Genomic DNA, 19,580 nt, shown 5'->3' on the forward strand with positions numbered 1-19,580 from the left:
ATGAGGGAATGCACATCAAGTGCCCAGCCAGAGCCCTCAGGAAATGCTCATTGTGGTTTTGATGAATCCGAAAATGGTATGCCAACACAATAATCTCTACCTTGAAACACAGTGACTGTTAACCTATGTTTATCTACGTTAACCTATGTTTAACCTATGTTTATCTATGTGACCTATGTTTATCTTTCTGGGGTGGCTACCAGAATGGGGCTCAGAGACCTCCAACTTCAAGGAGCATAAGTGACCAAGGGTCCCAGATATCCTTGCTTCGCGTGTGCGGAGGCCACGCCTCCAGGGTGTGCTCCCACCAATGACTCAGAGAGCATGGGGACACCTCTGACAGTTGACTGGCTCCAGAACATCCCGCTGGCCTTGCTGGTTCTTCCTAGGACTGCAGGGCAGCCTGGGACACCCCCTTCCCATTCTTCCCTCCCTCCCTCCCTCCCTCACTGGGGCTCAGATTTGCCTCACAGTCTGATGCTCTCCCAGGCTAACTTGGTTCCTTCTCTGTTTTCTCTCCCTCAGGAATTTGCCCTGATAAAAATCTTTGCACGTTTAATCATGTCTTAGCATCTGCTTCTCCAAAGACCCGGACTAACACACTTTCCCGAGGTTGTCTTCCGGCAATGTGCAACTTAGACTTGTCCTGGGAGGTCTGGACAAGATGTTCAGCTCTTCCTAAGCACCGTTTCATCATAGTGCCCACCAGGGAGCAGTAGTTGGGAACTAGAATAACACAAGTCTTTGTTGGCAAGGCTGGCAATTCTGGCAACAGACTGTTTCTAATAGATTCTTTTTTTTAATAGTATTTTTTTAAAGATTTTATTTATTTATTTGACAGAGAGAGAGCTAGAGCAGGAACACAAGCAGGGGGAGTGGGAGAGGGAGAAGCAGGCTTCGCGCTGAGCAAGGAGCCTGATGCGGGGCTCGATCCCAGGACCCTGAAATCATGACCTGAGCCGAAGGCAGATGCCTAATGACTGAGCCGCCCAGGCGCCCCTCTAATACATTCTAGTAGATTAATACTCCCCTTTATTGAAGACGAAAAAGCCTCTGACATCCTAAAATACCACGTGTTTGCCTTGGCCAAGGCTTAAACACACACATACACACACACCATCACCACCACCAAAGCTGAGGTGACCATGCAAAGATCAGTCTGTACTGCAGATTAACACAGACTGCTTTGTTTTATATAAACAAGGCAACTGGCTCTGTGAGTTATCCCTTCATTTCCCACACACATACCTTCTCTTTTCTCCCTACTCCACCCCACCTTCCTTTAAAAAGGTAATTCAAAGAAGAGTCCTGACAGAAAAGCTCCTGGCGCCTAATCAGCCCAAAGAGCCAACTCAGGACTTGCTGATTCTTAGGAACCTGTCTCTACGGATGAGCAGTAGGGTGCTTTTGACGGGGCAAACTGGGGATGGCTCTGAGGAGTCAAGAAACCCGAATCTCTGAGTCTTTGAAAAATAACTGAAAGCACAGGAGGCACCTGGGATCTCTTTCGGAGGTCTGGGATCCAGGGTGGGGCAGTGCCAAGGACTGACGAGGAGGACGGGACAGCTTAAGTAAAAGCGTGCTGCTCCCTTCAGATGCTTATGGTGGAACGCATTCCAGGTGAGAAATAACAATAATAACATAGCAAGTAAACGTCTGTCAGACAAAAGTTTGCCAACACGTGCTTCCACACACAGACATCCTCCGAGTATCGGAGCGTCTCGAGTGGGTTGACACGACAATGCCGCGCTCTGGGATTCGCAGATCCGGAAGCGGGCCGCCGACTGGATGCGTGACGGGCCGTAGGTGCCACCTCGGACGGCCCCCCACTCCGCACCAGCCGGGCGCCGAGGGAGCGCAGACGCCGGCCGCCAGGGGGTCCCGCGCGCGCCCCGCCCCCCGCCTCGGCGGCCGCAGAGCCCGGGGCGGGGCGGGCGAGCGGGCCCTCCCCCTTCCCCTCCCTCCGCCCCCCTGGCCGGGGAGCTGGAGCCCCCGCCGCGCCGCGCCCAGGGGCGGACCGCAAACTTTCCTCCCACTCAAAAGCGGCGGCGCCAGGCGCAGAGCCCGCTCCGCCCCTGCCCTGCCTCGGGCGCCTGGGCCGCTAGTCCCGCTCGCCGCGCTGCCGGCCGCCGCCGCCATGGCCAAGCCCCTGACCGATCAGGAGAAGAGGCGGCAGATCAGCATCCGCGGCATCGTGGGCGTGGAGAACGTGGCCGAGATCAAGAAGGGCTTCAACCGACACCTGCACTTCACGCTGGTCAAGGACCGCAACGTGGCCACCCCCCGCGACTACTTCTTCGCGCTGGCGCACACCGTGCGCGACCACCTGGTGGGGCGCTGGATCCGCACGCAGCAGTACTACTACGAGAAGTGCCCCAAGGTACCGGCCGGGCGGGAGGTGGCCCCGAAGCCCGGGCTGGACGTGTCGGGGCGGGGTGGGGGGTGGGCCGCCCAGGGGACGGCACTGCACCACTCCGCCAACCCCAGCCCCATCCGAGCCGCCGAGCTCTGGGCTCCTGCGACCGCCTGGGGAGCGGACGCCAGGCCTCCCTCGTCTGTCCGCTTCTTTCACAAACTTTGGAGCAGCTACATCAGCATTTAATAGGAGGTATTGGGCGCCTCCTGTATGTATGCCGGGCACAGTTCTAGGCTGGTCGGCCCCGAGCAAAACCGACGAAAGCCCTGCTTTGGCTGAGTTTAATGTTTAGGGAAGGGAGACAAACACAGACGCCGTCAAATGGTAATAAGATCAGGGACTCGGGGGCGGGGGGGTGGAGAGGAGGCAGAAAAGAAGAGTCGAAGGAAGGTGCCTCACTGCCCCTAGATCCTTTGGAGGGGCTGGACTGGGGTTTGCGTGGATGACCCCGGCTTCTCGTGGGGTCTGAGGTGAGGTGAAGAGAGGGGCAGAGGCCCCGCCCCACAGTCAGAGCTCCGCCCAGTCACTCCCACCAGTTCCGATGAGTAGGGAGTGGAGCTGGGCACTTCCTTGTTTCCTGCGGGAGGGAGGCCGAGGGCCAGAACAGGCTCTGACTCTAAGACCTACCCCAGAAGCTGCTGAGGAAGGCTGTGCACTGACCAACCCTCTCCACTACGCAGGGGCTGGAACGCAAGGTTCTTTAGGGAGCTTTTGGGCGCACAGAGGGACACTATTTCCACCTGGCCAGTCTGGGAAGGTGGGGGTGGGGGGGATTTGGAAAGGACCTGGCAGGGAGAAGAATTGCGTTGTGCAGAACGAGGTGGGTGTGAGTATGTATTGAGAGAGGAAACTGGAAAAACTGGCTGGGGGCATATTAGGAAAGGTGAAAGATAGGTGAAAGATATATCCAGAAGGCAGTGGGAAATGCATATAAACATCTATTAGGAATATTTTTAATATGTAAAAACATGGGGGGAGGGAAAGACTAGTCCAAAGAACCCATGAGCAAAAGAAAGTAAATTCTTGTAGTAAGAAACTGCGGCTGTTACAAAGCTTTCAAATGCTTTTGCACGCCGGAGGCCTAGGCCTCTACCCAAAGGTAGCAACCGCTAAAATATAATTCTTGAAAACACTTGGTGTATACTTATATTTACTGTATCTTTTTTATTTGTATAGAAGGGACTGCACCTCCTATTAAAAATAATTTGTTTTTAAACTGGAGAATGAGACGATGAGCCATATTTTAGAATGACACACACACACACACACACACACACACACACACACACACACACACACACACACACACACACACACACACACACACCCCCCTCCATAGCCTTTAGCACCTTGTGTGTTTCTCCTCCCTTGGCATATCTGGTATTTTCTTGTTCTCCTGTCCTCTGGCAAGTTTCTCATTGGACAGCACTTTCCTACCTGAGTGCAGGTATAAACCAGGTATTTGATGGTGATAGGATGGGGATACCACAGCGAACAAGATTCATTCCGCGTCTTAATTATCTCGGCTGTGACAGTTGTTCTCCTAAACAGAAGGTCCCTGCCCTCATTAGAACACAGAGTGGAGCCAGTGTGTCCAAGCTCTCCTCCCATCTCCCCTGCTGTCTGGTAACTGTACAGATGAATCCCAGATTTGGGATTCCTTTTCAGACTCCATTCCTACATGTCTGAGTACTCAGTGAACATACCTAGATCTCTTCCTATTTCCTCAAACTCATATCATCATCCCTGTGAATCCTGGCTTATCTTCTGTCTGTAATTTTAATGGCATTGCCATCCTGACAGTCACCCAGACATAAAACTTGAGTCTCACCTTTGATTTCCTCCTGTATCCCCCATTCAGCAGGCTGCCAAATTCTGTTGATTCCTGTGGGTTCTCTTGAAATTACCCACTCTCCTGCATTCTCTGTTTTCTGCGCTGGAGGCCCAGGCTGCTGGTGTAGGAAGTAGACCTCTACGTGGTTACCTTGCTCCCCGCAGGTGATAAAGCTGGGAGCGTGCAGCTGAATATGGCTAGCTATTGTGTTTCATTTTGGCCAGCAAAACACCTTTAAGCAGTTAAATTTTCAGTGCCCTCGAGCAGGACACATACATCCCAGTTCTTGGCTCAGGACTCCTCCTCATTGTTTCATGTGACTCCCATTACACATTTATTTTCTCTGCCTGGCTCCTGAAGGCATTTGGATATGCAATCCCATCTCATTCTGTGTGTTGTAGTCCAATTAAGCTTCCCAAAGCAACACATCTTGCCCCATGTTTAGATATCATGGCACCCACTGCCTGTCACGGTCATGCATTTAAGGCCCTTCTCAGCCAGGTGTACCTATGCCTCCTATCCATCCTATCTCCCATTACCCTCCTGGGCTCACCTTGCTCTCCCACCAAACTGATGTGCTGTCCCTGTCCAGGTCCATGTCCTGTCCCACTTCTGGGCCTCTGCCCACAATGCACCTGTCACTTGGGATGCCTTGCCCCACCTCCATGTGTCTCCATGCTCAACTCTTGCCTGTCCTGTACCCGTTCATAGGTCTTCCCAGAAGTACCCGGGGCCTCTGATTGACAGTAGGACTAAAAATAACTTTATTTTTAAATGCTGGCTATTGTTATGTCTTCTTTATCTTTATAGGCCTTTTGAAAATGTCCACTTTATGTAAAATATACATAAAATATCAGTAATAGTGCATGCACATAATTTATAAGGTGTATTGGAGATGTTCAAAAATTTTACTACTAGGAGTGTGTTTTAAGTGTTTAGAGACTGCTAACCAAGAGGATGGGGTAGATCAATTTTTCAAGGTCTTGTATATCCCCAAATATGAGGTAAGGTTTCCCCCCCAAAAATTATTTAAGTGAAAATAGGAAATCACCTTAAATTCATGTACTTGTATAGTCTGTCATGTAATGAGGGGCTTTTTCAATTATTTTAAGCAACAACATTTTTTTAGGAAGATCCTGAATTGTCCTAAAATGTCTGAAGTCCATGCTAATTTGGAATCATTAGAAGGGAAGCAAAGAGGGGCACCTGGGTGGCTCAGTCATTTAAGTGTCCCACTCTTGATTTCTGCTCAGGTCGTGATCTCAGAGTCCTGAGGTCGAGCCCCACCCCCACCCTTGATGTGGGGCTCAGTGCTCAGCGGGGAGTCTGCTTGTCCCTCTCCCCATCCCAACCCTCCCCCCCTTGCTGGCTCTCTCTCTCCTCCTCTCTTAAATAAATAAATAAATAAAATATTTTTTAAAAAAGGAAAACAAATTTAACGCATGTCGTCATCCGGGGTGTGAACTCACAATTGCAAGTGTTGCATCTATATACTGTATTTACAAACAAGCTTTTTATGGATCACTAAAACATAAAAAGCAGTATATGGTGGTTTTATTATCGAGATCATGAATACACAAAGAATGGAAAAAACTGCCCTGATGTTATGCAAATGTGGCTTGTGGCTTTCCTGTATTGCAGTAGCCTTGTATACAAGGGTACATCCATTGGGGGGAGTGGGGCCATGCACCTCTTTGGCTTGTTTCTGCCTCAGAAAAGATACCTTTTCCTGACTCAGACAGAGGCAGCTAATAAGCTGATGAGGGCCCTAATGACAGCATTATAGATATTCAAACACCTTGGATAAAAATAATGAAGATATGCTCTGGAAAATCATGTTATATGACCCACATATAATCATGTTATATGACCACTATGTTGACAATCCATGGGAACACTTAGAATTCAGTTGTTTCATAAGATGAAAGTGGGAAAAAGTGAAATTTCTAAGTTGACATTTTCACATAATATTTTAAATATATATGTGTAACTAATGAGTTAAATATTATAATAAGCATTTTTGATATTGAGCTATATTCTTTTTATATTTTCGGGTTGACCAAATACTTTTCTTTTGGGTTCTCACTATTGGGTAATGAAGGAATCCCTAAAATTTGAAGTTATATTTTTTTAAATTTAATTTTATTGTTAGCCACCATACAGTACATCATTAGTTTTTGATGTAGTGATCCACGATTCATTGTTTTCGTATAACGCCCAGTGCTCCATGCAATATGTGCCCTCCTTAATACCCATCACCAGGCTAAACCATCCCCCCACCCCCCTCCCCTCTAAAACCCTGTTTGTTTCTCAGAGTCCATAGTCTCTCATGGTTCATCTCCCCCTCCAATTTCCCCCCTTCATTTTTCCCTTCCTACTATCTTCTTTTTTTTTTTTTAACATATAATGTATTATTTGTTTCAGTGGTACAGGTCTGAAGTGACTTTATATTGATGCATTTATAGATATTTGTTGTTTCATGTTTGGCGGAAAAGAAAAGGGGAAGCGGTATGGAAAGTAAGGTATTGTAAAAGAGGATGAAGTTACTCACTGATCTTCCTTATTTTTTTTTTTAAGTTAGTAAACTTAGCTTGTATTTTGAAAGGTTTTAGGCAACTCTAACCTTGGCACCTTTCACTTTCATCTCAAATAGTATTTACCTGGCTTTATGTCAAAGGCGAACAGTTGCTGAGTTGATAGAGAAATTTCCCATTTCATCAAGAACAAACACCAAAAAACCTGAGGTAGTCTTTTGTTATTGCCAGACCACAGCGTTTCTAGAATCATTTTATTCTAAAATAATTAACTGTACTATTACTTGCAGTAATCAGACACACTGGCTATGTTCTAGCCACAGTATGTATCTTGAAGGAGTTAATCTTTACGTTTTCTAGATGAGTTGAGATGATCACAGTCAAACCCACCTGACTCTCATCATATAAATATGTTACAAATGAGTGATGAGCTATGGCAGTCTGACTTCTGTTTGTCCAAACATATGCTTAATTCATGAGGCTCCTGAACGGGAAGGAAAACATACAAAACATTGAATCTAATTAGTTGGATGAGTTTGCTTTTTTTCTCCCTGGGCATAAAAACTACTTTGCCAAAAATAGGGTATAAAATGGTTTTTCTCAAAGCCATTTGTCAGTATTGCTTGTATTTAGCCTTTCATGCATCTTTAAGAGTCTCATTTGAACCTTAGTCTCGCCTGTTTGTTTCTTATTGGTGACCTTTTGTGTTTTTATGTTAACAAGGAACATTGGCCTTACAGCATTAACATGACCTTTCTTTGTTTCAGAGGGTTTATTACCTCTCTTTGGAATTTTACATGGGCCGAACATTACAGAACACCATGATCAACCTTGGCCTGCAAAATGCCTGTGACGAGGCCATTTACCAGGTACGTTGTCTCCGTATTTCTTTCATTCTCTCCCCTTAAATTTCAAGTTCAATTCAGGAACCTTGGGAATGTAGCACCAAAAAAAAAAAAAAAAAAAAGTGAAAAGTAGCTTCTATAGCTATGGTTATTACAATTAGAAATACAAACTAGAGATCTCTGGTTTAAGAGAGACAAAGAGAACTGGTTTTGCCTCATGAGAATTTTCTTCTGCAATCAGTTTTTGACAGCATTCCCCAGCAAAGTACATGTTAGGACTTAGTATCTAAACAAGCCTTTTAAAGGTACCTGAGCCCCTGCTATCAGAATCACAAGTTCTACTTTGAGTTCCTATCTACTTTTGTTTTTTTTTTTAAAGAACTTATTTTTAAGTAATCTCTACACCCAGCGTGGGGCTCGAACTCACAACCCCTAGATCAAGAGTTACACACTGCACCAACTGAGCCAGCCAAGCCCCCCCTCCTCTCTAGTTTTAAAAATGATCAAAGTTTGTCTATTATTCATGTATCAAGGCAACATGCATAAATAATAAGTTTTTTAAATTACATTGACATACTTTCTTTACTGCTTAATGAGATGTAAAATACACTTCCTCCTTAAATGAGGAACTCGAGGTCTTATACTTAATATGCTAATTTGTTTTTACGGAACGGAATGTATTTAACTATTTCTCCCCTGAGCTTCAGGGATCTCCATGCCAAAAAACAAATAGTTCTTAATCCTTTTCATGTGACAGAAAGGGGGCATGTGTATTTGCAATGACACATTCTAAATGAGAGACCGTCCAAACTGCTCCTTTTCCTTGGCATGGGATTGTCCTGTGTGAGCAGCTACTGTGGCCAAGGGCTGGTTTCCTTCATGGCGGTTAGGGGTTAGGTATTTTCAATGAAAGAATCATTGCAGCTCCCCTCCGTTTCCCTTTTCTTTGCCTCCCCTGATAGCAGGTGAAAATAATATACCTCCCCTGGCCTGGCATCTAACCAGGTGGTTGAAGTAACCTATGTCAACCTCCTCAAGGTTACAGCCTACTTGAGACGTCCATGTTTAGAATTGAAAAAATCCTGAGTGTTAGCATTAGCAATGAAGGGTTTCCAAAGTGGCCTCTTCTTTACTTTACTGTTATTTGTTCACAGCTACTCGATTTACATATTGGTGTGATACTACCTAAGTTGCTTCACCATTGTGTTGTTGGCTTGCACAAGGACCCCGGTAAACTCTAGTCACCGGGGAGCACATTTGAAAGCCCCTCCAAAAGTAAGCAGAGGCGAAGCTATTTTTGAACCCTCGGGAGATTTAGTTGTCAAGACTTGTGTGGAAAAGCCACTTTTGGTGTAAGGGTGGGGGATCCAAGAAGGTGGCTCATGGAAACTGGGGCATCAACTTCAAGCGTGGTTCTAATTTACATATATGTTTGTAAATGTGTGAATTATCTTCCCATTTTAAATAATGTCTAATTTAATGGATTGCCTCACTTTCCGATAAGAATACCGTCATTTTCACAACAAACCATTGTTAGCCATCCACGGGCTAGATTACTATCAAGTCAACATAGGAGAGGTCATTTAATTTATCTAGCCATCAGTTTTCTCATTGTAAGATGAGCAGCCCAAAGGGATCTCCAGGACCGCACAGCCCTGACATGAGTCCACGCTGGTGCTAACCAGTCTCTAACTGTGTGAGCCAAACACTTGGGGGCAGAGAGCTGGCTGGCCACCAAATCCATCCATCACCACCACAGATGTTCATTGGCCTCCCACAGTCTCTTACCCGCCTCAGAAAGAAGTAGAGGATTTTTTGCCCTCGTCCAGCTGGCCCTCAGGGCTGTTTCCCCGGACTGCAGTCTGGTCCCAGGTCTCATGGGCAGTGACTCAATAACTGGTTTTGGGTTAACAACTATTGACCCTAGTGAGTAAATATGTTGTGGTCATGAAAAGATGAACTTTAGTCTATCCCAGAAAGTCTGACCTCATACTTTTTGATAGTGTTCAAAATCCTTCAGCCCAGTTAGTGTCAGCGTGATGCTGGACCATTCCTGAGGTTTTACCCCTACAGCACAAAATAATAATAATAATTTTAAGAAATAGTAATAGCTGACATTTATTGAGAAATATCTGTTCAGGGTAATGCTAAATGCTTTGTTTGTATAAGCTCGTTTAATTCATAACAGCCCTAAATCAGGCAGATACTATTATCCTCATTTTTTTAAATAAGAGAGGAGAAGCATAGAGAGAATTATGTTGCCCAGAGTCAGAGAGCTAAGAAGTAACAGAGCCAGTAATGGCCCTTTGGAACCCACACTCCTTCCCACGCTGCTGCTGGGCCATCTCGTATGGTTTGCATATGCAGTCACCAGCCTTTGCAGGGGGCCTCTGTTGGCAGAACACTCTGTGAAGGAGCTGACAGAATTGAGCACACAGAATATCCTGGATGCCCGACCGAGGGACTAAGGAAATGACTGTGATTCCTGAAATGGCCTGCATTTGTGCCTGCATCCAATGTTGCTTTCCTTTCATCTCCAGCTTGGACTGGATATGGAAGAGCTGGAAGAAATGGAGGAGGATGCCGGGCTTGGCAATGGGGGTCTTGGGAGGCTTGCCGGTAAGTGACATCATTCGTGTGTTATGTGTTGTCTGACCAGTTGACGGCTTCCCAGATGCCGTGCGTGACCACGCTTGGGAGAGCCAGACAAGCTCTCCAGGGGGAGTGCAAGGTGTGACCTGGCTTACAGATGTCTTTGTCTTTGGGTTTGCACTGTGGTTTGATCAGTTCTACACAAAGAGCAGAGAAGGGAACTTGAACCAAAGAGACGTTGCTTAAAACCCTTGGAGACATTGCTTAAAACCCCAAAGTTAACCGGCTCCTTCCTGTGCACTTCAGGGTTTCCAGAGTGGCCCCTTTCCTTCACTGTTATTTGTCTACAGCTGCTCGCTTCACATACTTGTGAGGTGTGACCTGAGTTGTTTCGCCATTGTGTAGTTGTCTTGTCTGCTTTCTTATTTACTGGTAGGCAATGATCCACTTATTATATTATCGGTATGGTTTGGTTCATTAATATCTTTTTTTGTATGAATACAATTCCAGTGCTTTATCCAGGAAGTGATTTTTCCAACAAATGTAAAGGAAAACATTAAAAAGATAATACCAACTCCATTAAATTAAAAATAGGCTTCCCTGTGACCAAGCAATTCTACTTCCTGATATTTACCCTAAAGATACACTCAACATGTGCACAAGGAGGCATGTTAAAAAATTATTACAGTATTGTCTGTTAAGGCAAAATATTAGAAATAACCAAATGTCCCTTGATCTGAGAATAGGTAAATAAGTACCAGAACATGTATGCTGCAGAAAAATATGCAGTAAAAGAATAAAAACAATAAAATTGCTCTATGTACTTTTATATAGACCTCTAAGAGGGAAGGAAAAAAAAGGCAAGTGGCATTAAAAACAACACAGTGTGATACTGTTTATGTTTTTTAAAAACTAATTATTTTCTGTAAGTATATGTGTAAATCCATAGGGGGAAAATGTCTGGAATTTGAAATACTAAAGTGCTCCCTCTGATCTTCCCTAGAGAGGAGTGCAAAGTTGGGGGTGCTTACCGTCTCTGTAATGTGGTAATGGTTTTACAATGAGGATGTATGACTTGTGAAGTTTATTTTTTATTTTAATTCCAGTATAATGAACATACAGTGTACTTGTGAAATTTAAATTGAATAATAAAAATGTACCACCATACATGTCTTTATCAGATTGCACTCTATGAAAAATAATCTGTTTCTTCTTTTTCAAAAATGATTCCAATATCTCTTAATTTTACACACACTTTCAAGTTACTGGAAATCCATTTGTGTGTGTTTCTTGGTATTTAATCCTTACACTAGTGGCAGTGTGCATTAACATTGCTATCAGTATTAGAGATACTTAACTACCTTGTAAAGTCAACCATCGGGCAATTTAGTAGGCTTTCCACGAGGCTGTAAGAAGACTAGCAGAACCAGTGGCATACACATCTAAGAATGACAACCAGCCTGCCTTTCATTTCTGTAAAGCCCTAGGCCTATTTGTTGGCTGGGTTAACCCCACTGTGTGCCTGATATTAATGACCCTGCTCCTTCAGTTGGCTGAGAAGTGCAAAGAGTGAAGTGGTGAGCGAGGCTGAGGGATTCTCATGAGGTAGCCTCATCTCTGTCTGACTGAAAAGGTTGAGACCCCATTCTGGTCAGGCTCTAAGAATAATTTGATCAAGACCCAGAAAAGGACAAATGGCCACAGCTCTGAGAGAGCAGGAACTGGAGCAGAGTCAGGCCTCATGAGCATCGGGACTGGAAGACCACTGTGAGGTTCCAGTAACTTGAAGGCATTGGCCACTGGCCTTTGTGGATTCTCTGTTTCAGAGCCCCACCGTGAACCTAACTTAGCCCATTTCTGTTTGGTCTACAAATGTTCTTTTCGGTTTTAGACCCTATTATACATTTCCTCATTCTCTGTATATTTCTCAGTTCAGATACCTGAGAGGGACAATCAGATTGGTGTAACCCCTCAGATAGCATCTGGCCACAACATAGATCCCTGCCCGGCTTTTTAAATTTTTTTTTTTTAAGATTTTATCTGTTTGAGAGGGAGAGATAGTGAGTGAGAGAGAAAGAGAAGGAGCAGGGGGAGGGGCAGAGGGAGAGAGAGAAGCAGACTCCCCGCTGATCAGGGAGCCTGATGCAGGGCTCAATCCCAGGACCCTGGGATCATGACCTGAGCCAAAGGCAGATGCCTAACCATCTGAGCCACCCAGGCACCCCTTCCCAGCCTTTTGATTGGCTGCTCTGGATCAGGGGCTCTGTCATTAATGCTCTTGGCTACAAGTAGCAGAAAATCTAGCAAAAATTGGTTCAACCGACAAGGATGTGTGTTATCACTGACTAAACAAGGACTCCAGAATTTCAGCCATTCCAAGATGAGTTTATTCAACAGCATGACTCTGTCAGGACTCTGGGTCTGTGTGGTTCTTTTGGCTTTCCTCCCATGGAAAAAAAGATGGCAGGAGCAAGGAAATCTTTCACTGTACCTAGCAGACTTCCTAGTACCTCTCATTAGATCGTAGGTCATTGTGTGCCCATGCCAAAACCAATCACTGGTGAAGGAAATAGAATTACTATGATTGGCTTAGAAGCTTAGACCAAAGCAAGATTCGTTTCCTGGCCCAGCCTCCCTGAAGCATATGGCCCCCTGATATCCGAACAACACTGGAATTCTATTGGCCAGAAAGAGAGTCTGCCACAGATGTCCAGCTAGTTGGTTAGGTGGTCACATGTAAATTATCCTCTCCTGGGGCCATCTTTCAAGCAGGGGGCGATAGAGACAGCTTCCCTTAGAAAGGGCAGTGTGAGTGACAGACACAGTAATGGGTATATCTAAGGCAGGCCGGCTTCCTTATCTGTTCTCAAATGAAATGCCAACAGGTACACAGTGTTACTCGTAGATGGCAAGATAGTAAATGCTGTTTATTTTCTTCTGTATTCATTTTTGTATTTTCTGGCTTTTCTATAATACTCATTTTATAATTTTAAAATGTTACTTTAAAATAATACCCACTGCACAGCTGTCTCTGCTTCAAAATACAAATGTGGTTTTTCAGACAAAAAATGTTTTGTGGCTGCCATCTTTTTTAAAAGATGAAATTTGGACTAACCTTGATGACTCTGCCTTTACTTTAATTTAGCCTGCTTCTTGGATTCCATGGCAACCCTGGGACTTGCAGCCTATGGATATGGCATCCGGTACGAATATGGAATCTTCAATCAGAAGATCCGAGATGGATGGCAGGTATGTGAGCCATCTTTCAAAATTTTGTTATTAAAATACTTCTCCTTCATAGTATGCTGGGTGATTTATAATTTACAGACATTTACCATAGAGCTTTTCTAATATCTCTGGCATTTAATCGCCATCACTGAAAACTATCAGTCTTCCCCCTTTGGGAAGTGAGTTCCCTAAGAGCAGAGAGCCTGCCAGTATCATTCAGCACCAGATCCATAAGCACCTCACATAGTGCCTGACTCCTGGGAGTACTCTGAAAATATTCACCACTGACCCTCCTGACGGTGGACTACCTCCAATGTGTGACATCTGTTCTCTGCAGCACGCACAATGGAGGAGCACATCTTTTGACTGATAGATCCCCCACTGTAACTCTTGATAGTAGGAAGCATGCTGCTCTTTTATAGGCGGGAAAACTGAGACTCTTGAGAAGTGGAGTTACTTCAGATCACACTGCTGGCAAACATGGGTCTATAGCCCCAGATTTCCAGGCCCGTGTTCAGTATTCTTGCCTCCACTCAGTCCTGCCCTCCTTAATATCCTTATCGTATAAGACATGTAAATTCACTGTTCTCATTTTTTTATAAGATGCAAGCAGGCAGTCTTGTAATGATTATGTCAAATAAATCTGGCACATATTTAATATGTATAATTATAGGGTTCCACAGAAATTTGCACGATAGTAATCAGACCACGCAAATAACTCTCATGTGATTTTTATATAACTAAACTGGATTCTTAGGTATTCGTTTCTTTTTTTTTATGTTATGTTAATCACCATACATTACATCACTAGTTTTTGATGTAGTGTTCCATGATTCATTGTTTGTGCATAACACCCAGCGCTCCACGCAGTACGTGCCCTCTTTAATACCCATCACCGGGCCAACCCATCCCCCCACCTCCTCCCCTCTAGAACCCTCAGTTTGTTTCTCAGAGTCCACAGTCTCTCATGGTTCGTCTCCCCCTCCGATTTCCCCCCTTCATTCTTATCTTTGGTCATTCTTTGAGCCTACAATCAGCCCTAGTGGGGATAGTCTTCCCTGATGCTACGTGTGATTTAGACTTTCTCTCTCCCTGTCTTTTTCCCCTGCATACACGTCATTGACAAAATTATACTGGATTCGATTTCCAAAAAACCCACATTCTCTGAGCCCCTCCCACGCTTCCATGAGTCAGTCTGAGAGGGCAGAGTGCTCAGGATCGGTTGAGGGGACCTAGGCTGGAGCTAATCCCAAGGGTGAGGAGGGATGAGAATAAGCTTAGTGTCCACACCATTCCCCTCCCCTCCCTCAGATTCTGACACCCTCTGAGCCAGGGAAGAAGGAACTAAAAGGTCTGATGTGATAAGAGAATGTTTCAAGGAAAAAGTCTCAGAAGGAGAATACTGGGTGCATAGGGAAAGACAAACTTCCAAATTTTGTTAAGGACCAGTGGATCTTAGGTATCCCTAAATAAATTAGAAGGCAGCATTGTGTAGAGAAAAAACACGTAGGCCTTAATTGAGATCTGATTTCTCATTTGAGGCCCGATTGCAACTCGTTACCCCTATGAGGTGTGTTGTTTTGATTAGGTTATCTGACCTCTCTGAACCTCAGTTTTCCCATCTGCGCAGTGGAGATACCAGCTTCATGAAACCATTGTGAATATATGTAAAATGTCTGGCACACAGAGAGGCACTCAGTAAAATGTTAATTTTGCCTAAGAAAAGAGGGTAATTTAATAAATAGTGGTATTATTTAATATTGATATCATATTTTTTATTAATTTTAGTGAAATGGGAAATTGTTTATGTTAGTTGAGAAAAGGAGGTATGGAATCATATGGATGGTATGACCTATCCAAAAGAAGCCAAAAAGATAAAGGAAAAGTAGTAGGAAAAAAATACATCAAAGCTTCGAAAATCTTTATCTCTGGGAGATAGGATTACAGGTGACTTTTACTATCTTATATTTGCTCTTCCACATGACTCATATTCCATAAGAAATGTGTATGTTATAATCATAGAAGTTATAAAAACAAAATAATGGGTTCCCTTCCTCAATGAAGTAACCTAGAGTTTCACTGTGAGAAACCTAGGTTAGCAGGCATTTCCCGGACGACCAACGTTTTGACACCATCTGACCAAGCAATACATGGTATCCATTCCCAGTCTTTGAAAGTATCCTGTGTGGTACTCATTATACCCCCAACTGTTTAAGGATTTCCTTTCTTATCTCTTTACTGTTCTGTGAAAAATTTAAAAGAAATTCAGCAAATCCATCTCAAAAAATTGTTTTTCAAGTGCATTTTCCCCAGGATTTAATGAAAGTTCACTCTTTTAAAATCATACCTGCTCTCTTTGCTACTGTTCAGCAGCCTTTATTCCAGGAAACCTTCCCTTTCTCTCCTATCAGACCCAGGAAGTATATTTTTCTAGTGATCGTAAAAAAGAGAAACTCCATGACTTTTGCTTGTCTCCAAAGCTGACCTCCCTGGCCATCATCACTACTCTCACTATGACTTGAAACTGAGTCAGAAAAACTCATCATTTTCTTTACCATATCCATTGTTTACTGGGATGGGATTTTAACATCATATCATTAAAAAAGAAACTATTTCCATAAAAAACAAAGTTTTATCTTCCAGGAAAGCAGCATGCCTCTTGGGGGAAGGGCATGCCCCACACACATCAGATGCCTCATTGCTGAAGAAAATGGCACAAGCTGGGAAGACTTTTTCTTTTTTTTTAAGTAAGCTCCACACCCAACGCAGGGCTTGAACTCATGACCCCAAGGTCAAGAGTTGCCCTTTCCACCAACTGAGCCAGCCAGGCACCCCCAAGCTGGGAAGATTTATAAAGGCTAGTGGACCTGTAGGTTTTGAAGTCTCTCTTCAAGGAAGATATACAAGAATAAAGTGTTCATTGTAAACCCCCTCAGGAAAATAATTTATTGCCAAAATTCTTTACTTAACAGAATTCTTGAACTCTAGAACTCTAATGAGGATCGCTGAAACTTTATCAGTAATAGCGTTCTATGAAAATAATTGGCCCCTGGGAAGAAGGACAGAAAGACAATTGCGACCGCCCTGCATTAAAGTTTAATAGTCACATGTGTCTCAGAGTTGAATCAAACAGTATCTACTGGAACCCTTCTCTCTCTTAGAACCTGTGCCAAGCCCTCTGTAAACCAGTCATGCACAACTCACGTTGTCCGGCAAGCTTCTTGTTACCGCTGTTGAATTCGTGGGGCTCCCCAGATACGGTTTTCAGTTATTTGTACCATCAGAAAGCAATGTTGAAGCCAACATTCTTTGAGTGCTGGTTTTATTGTATTTTGACTCGCAAGTTTTTCATGTCCTGTGCATCCCACAGTTGATGGTAAAAGCGTTTCTTAGAATCCAGTCACTAACAGAGCTCCCTGAGCTGATCTCTGCCTCTGTGCTGGCTGGAGGACCGATGCCATTGAGTAATTCCTCTAGCGGGGGGCCCCCCCTCGCCTGACTGGCACCCGGCTCCTCACTCCACAGACCCACGCTTGCTTTGTCTCAGTTCTCTTTCACCTGGGACGTTCAGACCCAGCAGCCCACTTGGACATAAATGAAAGCTCTTCTCCCACCTTGCCTCCACCCTTCACACAGCTCAGCATGTTAGTGCCTTCAGGGATCACTGGCTACACGGACCAGTTTGTTGATTCATTGGAAGAAAGCAAGGTAGAGAAGACGTTTATCACCATCCCACAGCTTCTGTGGATTTAGTGAGGGTGGTGGGGGCAATTCTCTTTTCTCCTCTGATCTGCTCGGACCAGCTTGTGGTGATGAAATGTTTTTCGATTTACCTGAAAATCAAGCTTTGTGAAATTGAGGGAATTACTGTCTGATTCCTTGCCAAATCAGGAAGAGACTCAAAATAAAGAACGGCAAGCTAGGAGTTCTGTCTTCCTACCGAACTTGTTACTCCAGTCAGGTCGAAATCAGCCATTATTTGGCAGGGAGAAATTAGAGCAACATTTAATAGCATTAGGAGTAATCTGCTGACTGGTGCCTTGTCACTTTGCATACCCTCAAAAGAGCAAACGCAACCTCTGACTCGCGTAGGAGTAGGCCGGTGGTGGCAAGCCCAGAGTTCAACAGAAAAACACGTATTTGTCAGCTCTCCTGTACACATGGTTTTTGAGAGGAAAGCTGTTTCTGCCTCCATGTCCCATTTCGTGTCATATCTTCAGGTGTGTTTTACAATAGTCCCGAGTGCTGAAATGAGGTGTCTTCCTATTACAGGAAGCAATGTTCACAAGTGACCAGTCTTTGAAAACCCCCACCTGCCCTTGCCTAAGAGCAGCAGAAAATGTTTTGTAAGTCAGGATGTTTTGATCCTCTGTGGATATTCTCATTTATTTGTGTGGAGTTTCTAGTTATTAACACAAGCTAGTGGACTCTGACTTCGCTAAAGCTTAACAGCTAATGAAATTCAGCCTTTTCCGTGTTTAGTTTGTATTTTATTTTTTGTTCTCTGACTAGATTAGCAGAAGTCTAAATTTTGAGTTGCATTTACTGACTTCATATCACCATGTGTAGCCCCTGGGGACTTGTTAAAAGTGCAGAATTTCAGGGGCGCCTGGGTGGCTCAGTCATTAAACGTTTGCCTTTGGCTCAGGTCATGATCCCAGGGTCCTGGGATCGAGCGCTGCATCGGGCTCCGCATCGGGCTCCGCATCGGGCTCCCTGCTCGGCGGGAAGCCTGCTTCTCCCTCTCCTGCTCCCCCCGCTTGTGTTCCCTCTCTCGCTGTGTCTCTCTCCCTCTGTCAAATAAATAAATAAAATCTTAAAAAAAAATGCAGAATTTCAGACCTCTCCCCAGACTGTCTGAGAATCTGCATTTTAACAAGGTTGGATCAGCTGACTAGCTCAAACTTGGCTCCAGCCTCCGCTAGGCTTTACCCTGCCTCTGATGCATCCTCCTGCCTCTGCATCTCTCTAACTCCCGGATCTACTATTTACAGGTGTTGTTTCTGTGAGTCCTCTTTTCATTCACCACTATGCTGGTACTTGGTGTTATTGGGTAGCTCACTGGCTTTCTTGACATAAAGTCATGATCAATGTTTGAATAAATGCATGTGTATTTCCTTGTCTGTCTGTTGACATCAGTGTTTTGTCTGATATCTCAAAAGACAGTAGCTGTGTTTCCTTGTCTCCACACTATGCCTGGGGCAGGCACTGAATTCATGTTTGGGTGGTGGTCATGAAACATCCAGCAGTGTGTCATAATTCATAAACAAATTCTTCTTAAACTAAAGCTAACTTTTCTAAGAGGGGAAGGTGAGAAATCAAATAAGTAAAATAAACAGATTTGGGGTAATCTCTTTGATGAGAGTACTTTGTCCTAAAAGCCCTTACCCCTCCTTTCTTGTCAAAACACAATTGCATTTTTTAATATAGGTGTAATATTTTAAAGCTTTCACTAATAATGTCTTTATTTACTTTAAAAATACATCCCCCCCCCTCCAATGTGTTTTTTGTTGGTTTTGTTTTGGCATGTTTGTTTATTGCAAACCAAAATCCATTTGATGTCCAGAATACCCTAAATACAAATTATGATCTTAAATTTTTTTATAAGAAACATGTGGTTATAAATTAACATAAATACATGGGAAAATGTTGAAATTGTCAATAAAATAAATTCCTTACATCTTAGTGCATATTATTTTCAACATGAACCATAATTAATAGTTCATTATCAGATCAAAATTACTAAAGGGATTAAATTAAACAAAGACTACAAAATGTAATAGTGTCTTGTATCTATACTGACATCAGCTTTATTAAGAGAGCTTTTTGGGGCACTTGGGTGGCTCAGTCAGTTGAGCCAGGGTCCTGGGATGGAGCCCCACGTCAGGCTCCCTGCTAAGTGGGAAGCCTACTTCTCCCTCTCCCTCTCCCCTGCTTGTGCTCTCAGTCTCTCTCTCTCTCTCTCTCTCTCTCTCTCTCAAATAAATGAATAAAATCTTTTTAAAAAGAGAGAGCTTTCTATGAGTGGTATTTCTTAACTGGTCTGTGCATTCTAGGCAAAAGAATCTTGACAGAAACCATCACGTAGGAGCCTTCAGGTCCAGGTACCCAACTATAAACATCCCTGGATG

At 44.1% G+C, this 19,580-nt stretch overlaps 1 protein-coding gene across 11 annotated transcripts in view; it reads left to right on the plus strand.

Moving 5' to 3' along the window:
- The first annotated feature begins 2,026 nt into the window (after positions 1–2,026).
- Positions 2,027–19,580, plus strand: part of PYGL (glycogen phosphorylase L) — a 97,953-nt gene continuing 80,399 nt past the window's right edge. For 6 of the 11 annotated variants that reach the window (XM_027572365.2, XM_027572363.2, XM_027572364.2 and 3 more), the window contains exons 1-4: positions 2,029–2,380; positions 7,552–7,653; positions 10,170–10,248; positions 13,367–13,470. In XM_027572365.2, the coding sequence (XP_027428166.1) occupies positions 2,138–2,380; positions 7,552–7,653; positions 10,170–10,248; positions 13,367–13,470 (528 nt within the window). In that variant the 5' untranslated portion in view covers positions 2,029–2,137. Of the gene's footprint in view, positions 2,381–7,551; positions 7,654–10,169; positions 10,249–13,366; positions 13,471–19,580 lie in introns of all 11 variants that reach the window. The other 5 variants (XM_027572360.2, XM_027572359.2, XM_035728238.1 and 2 more) reach the window with 2 other exon arrangements.

This window comes from Zalophus californianus, chromosome 6 (genome assembly GCF_009762305.2).
Source record: "Zalophus californianus isolate mZalCal1 chromosome 6, mZalCal1.pri.v2, whole genome shotgun sequence".
NCBI lineage: Eukaryota > Metazoa > Chordata > Mammalia > Carnivora > Otariidae > Zalophus > Zalophus californianus.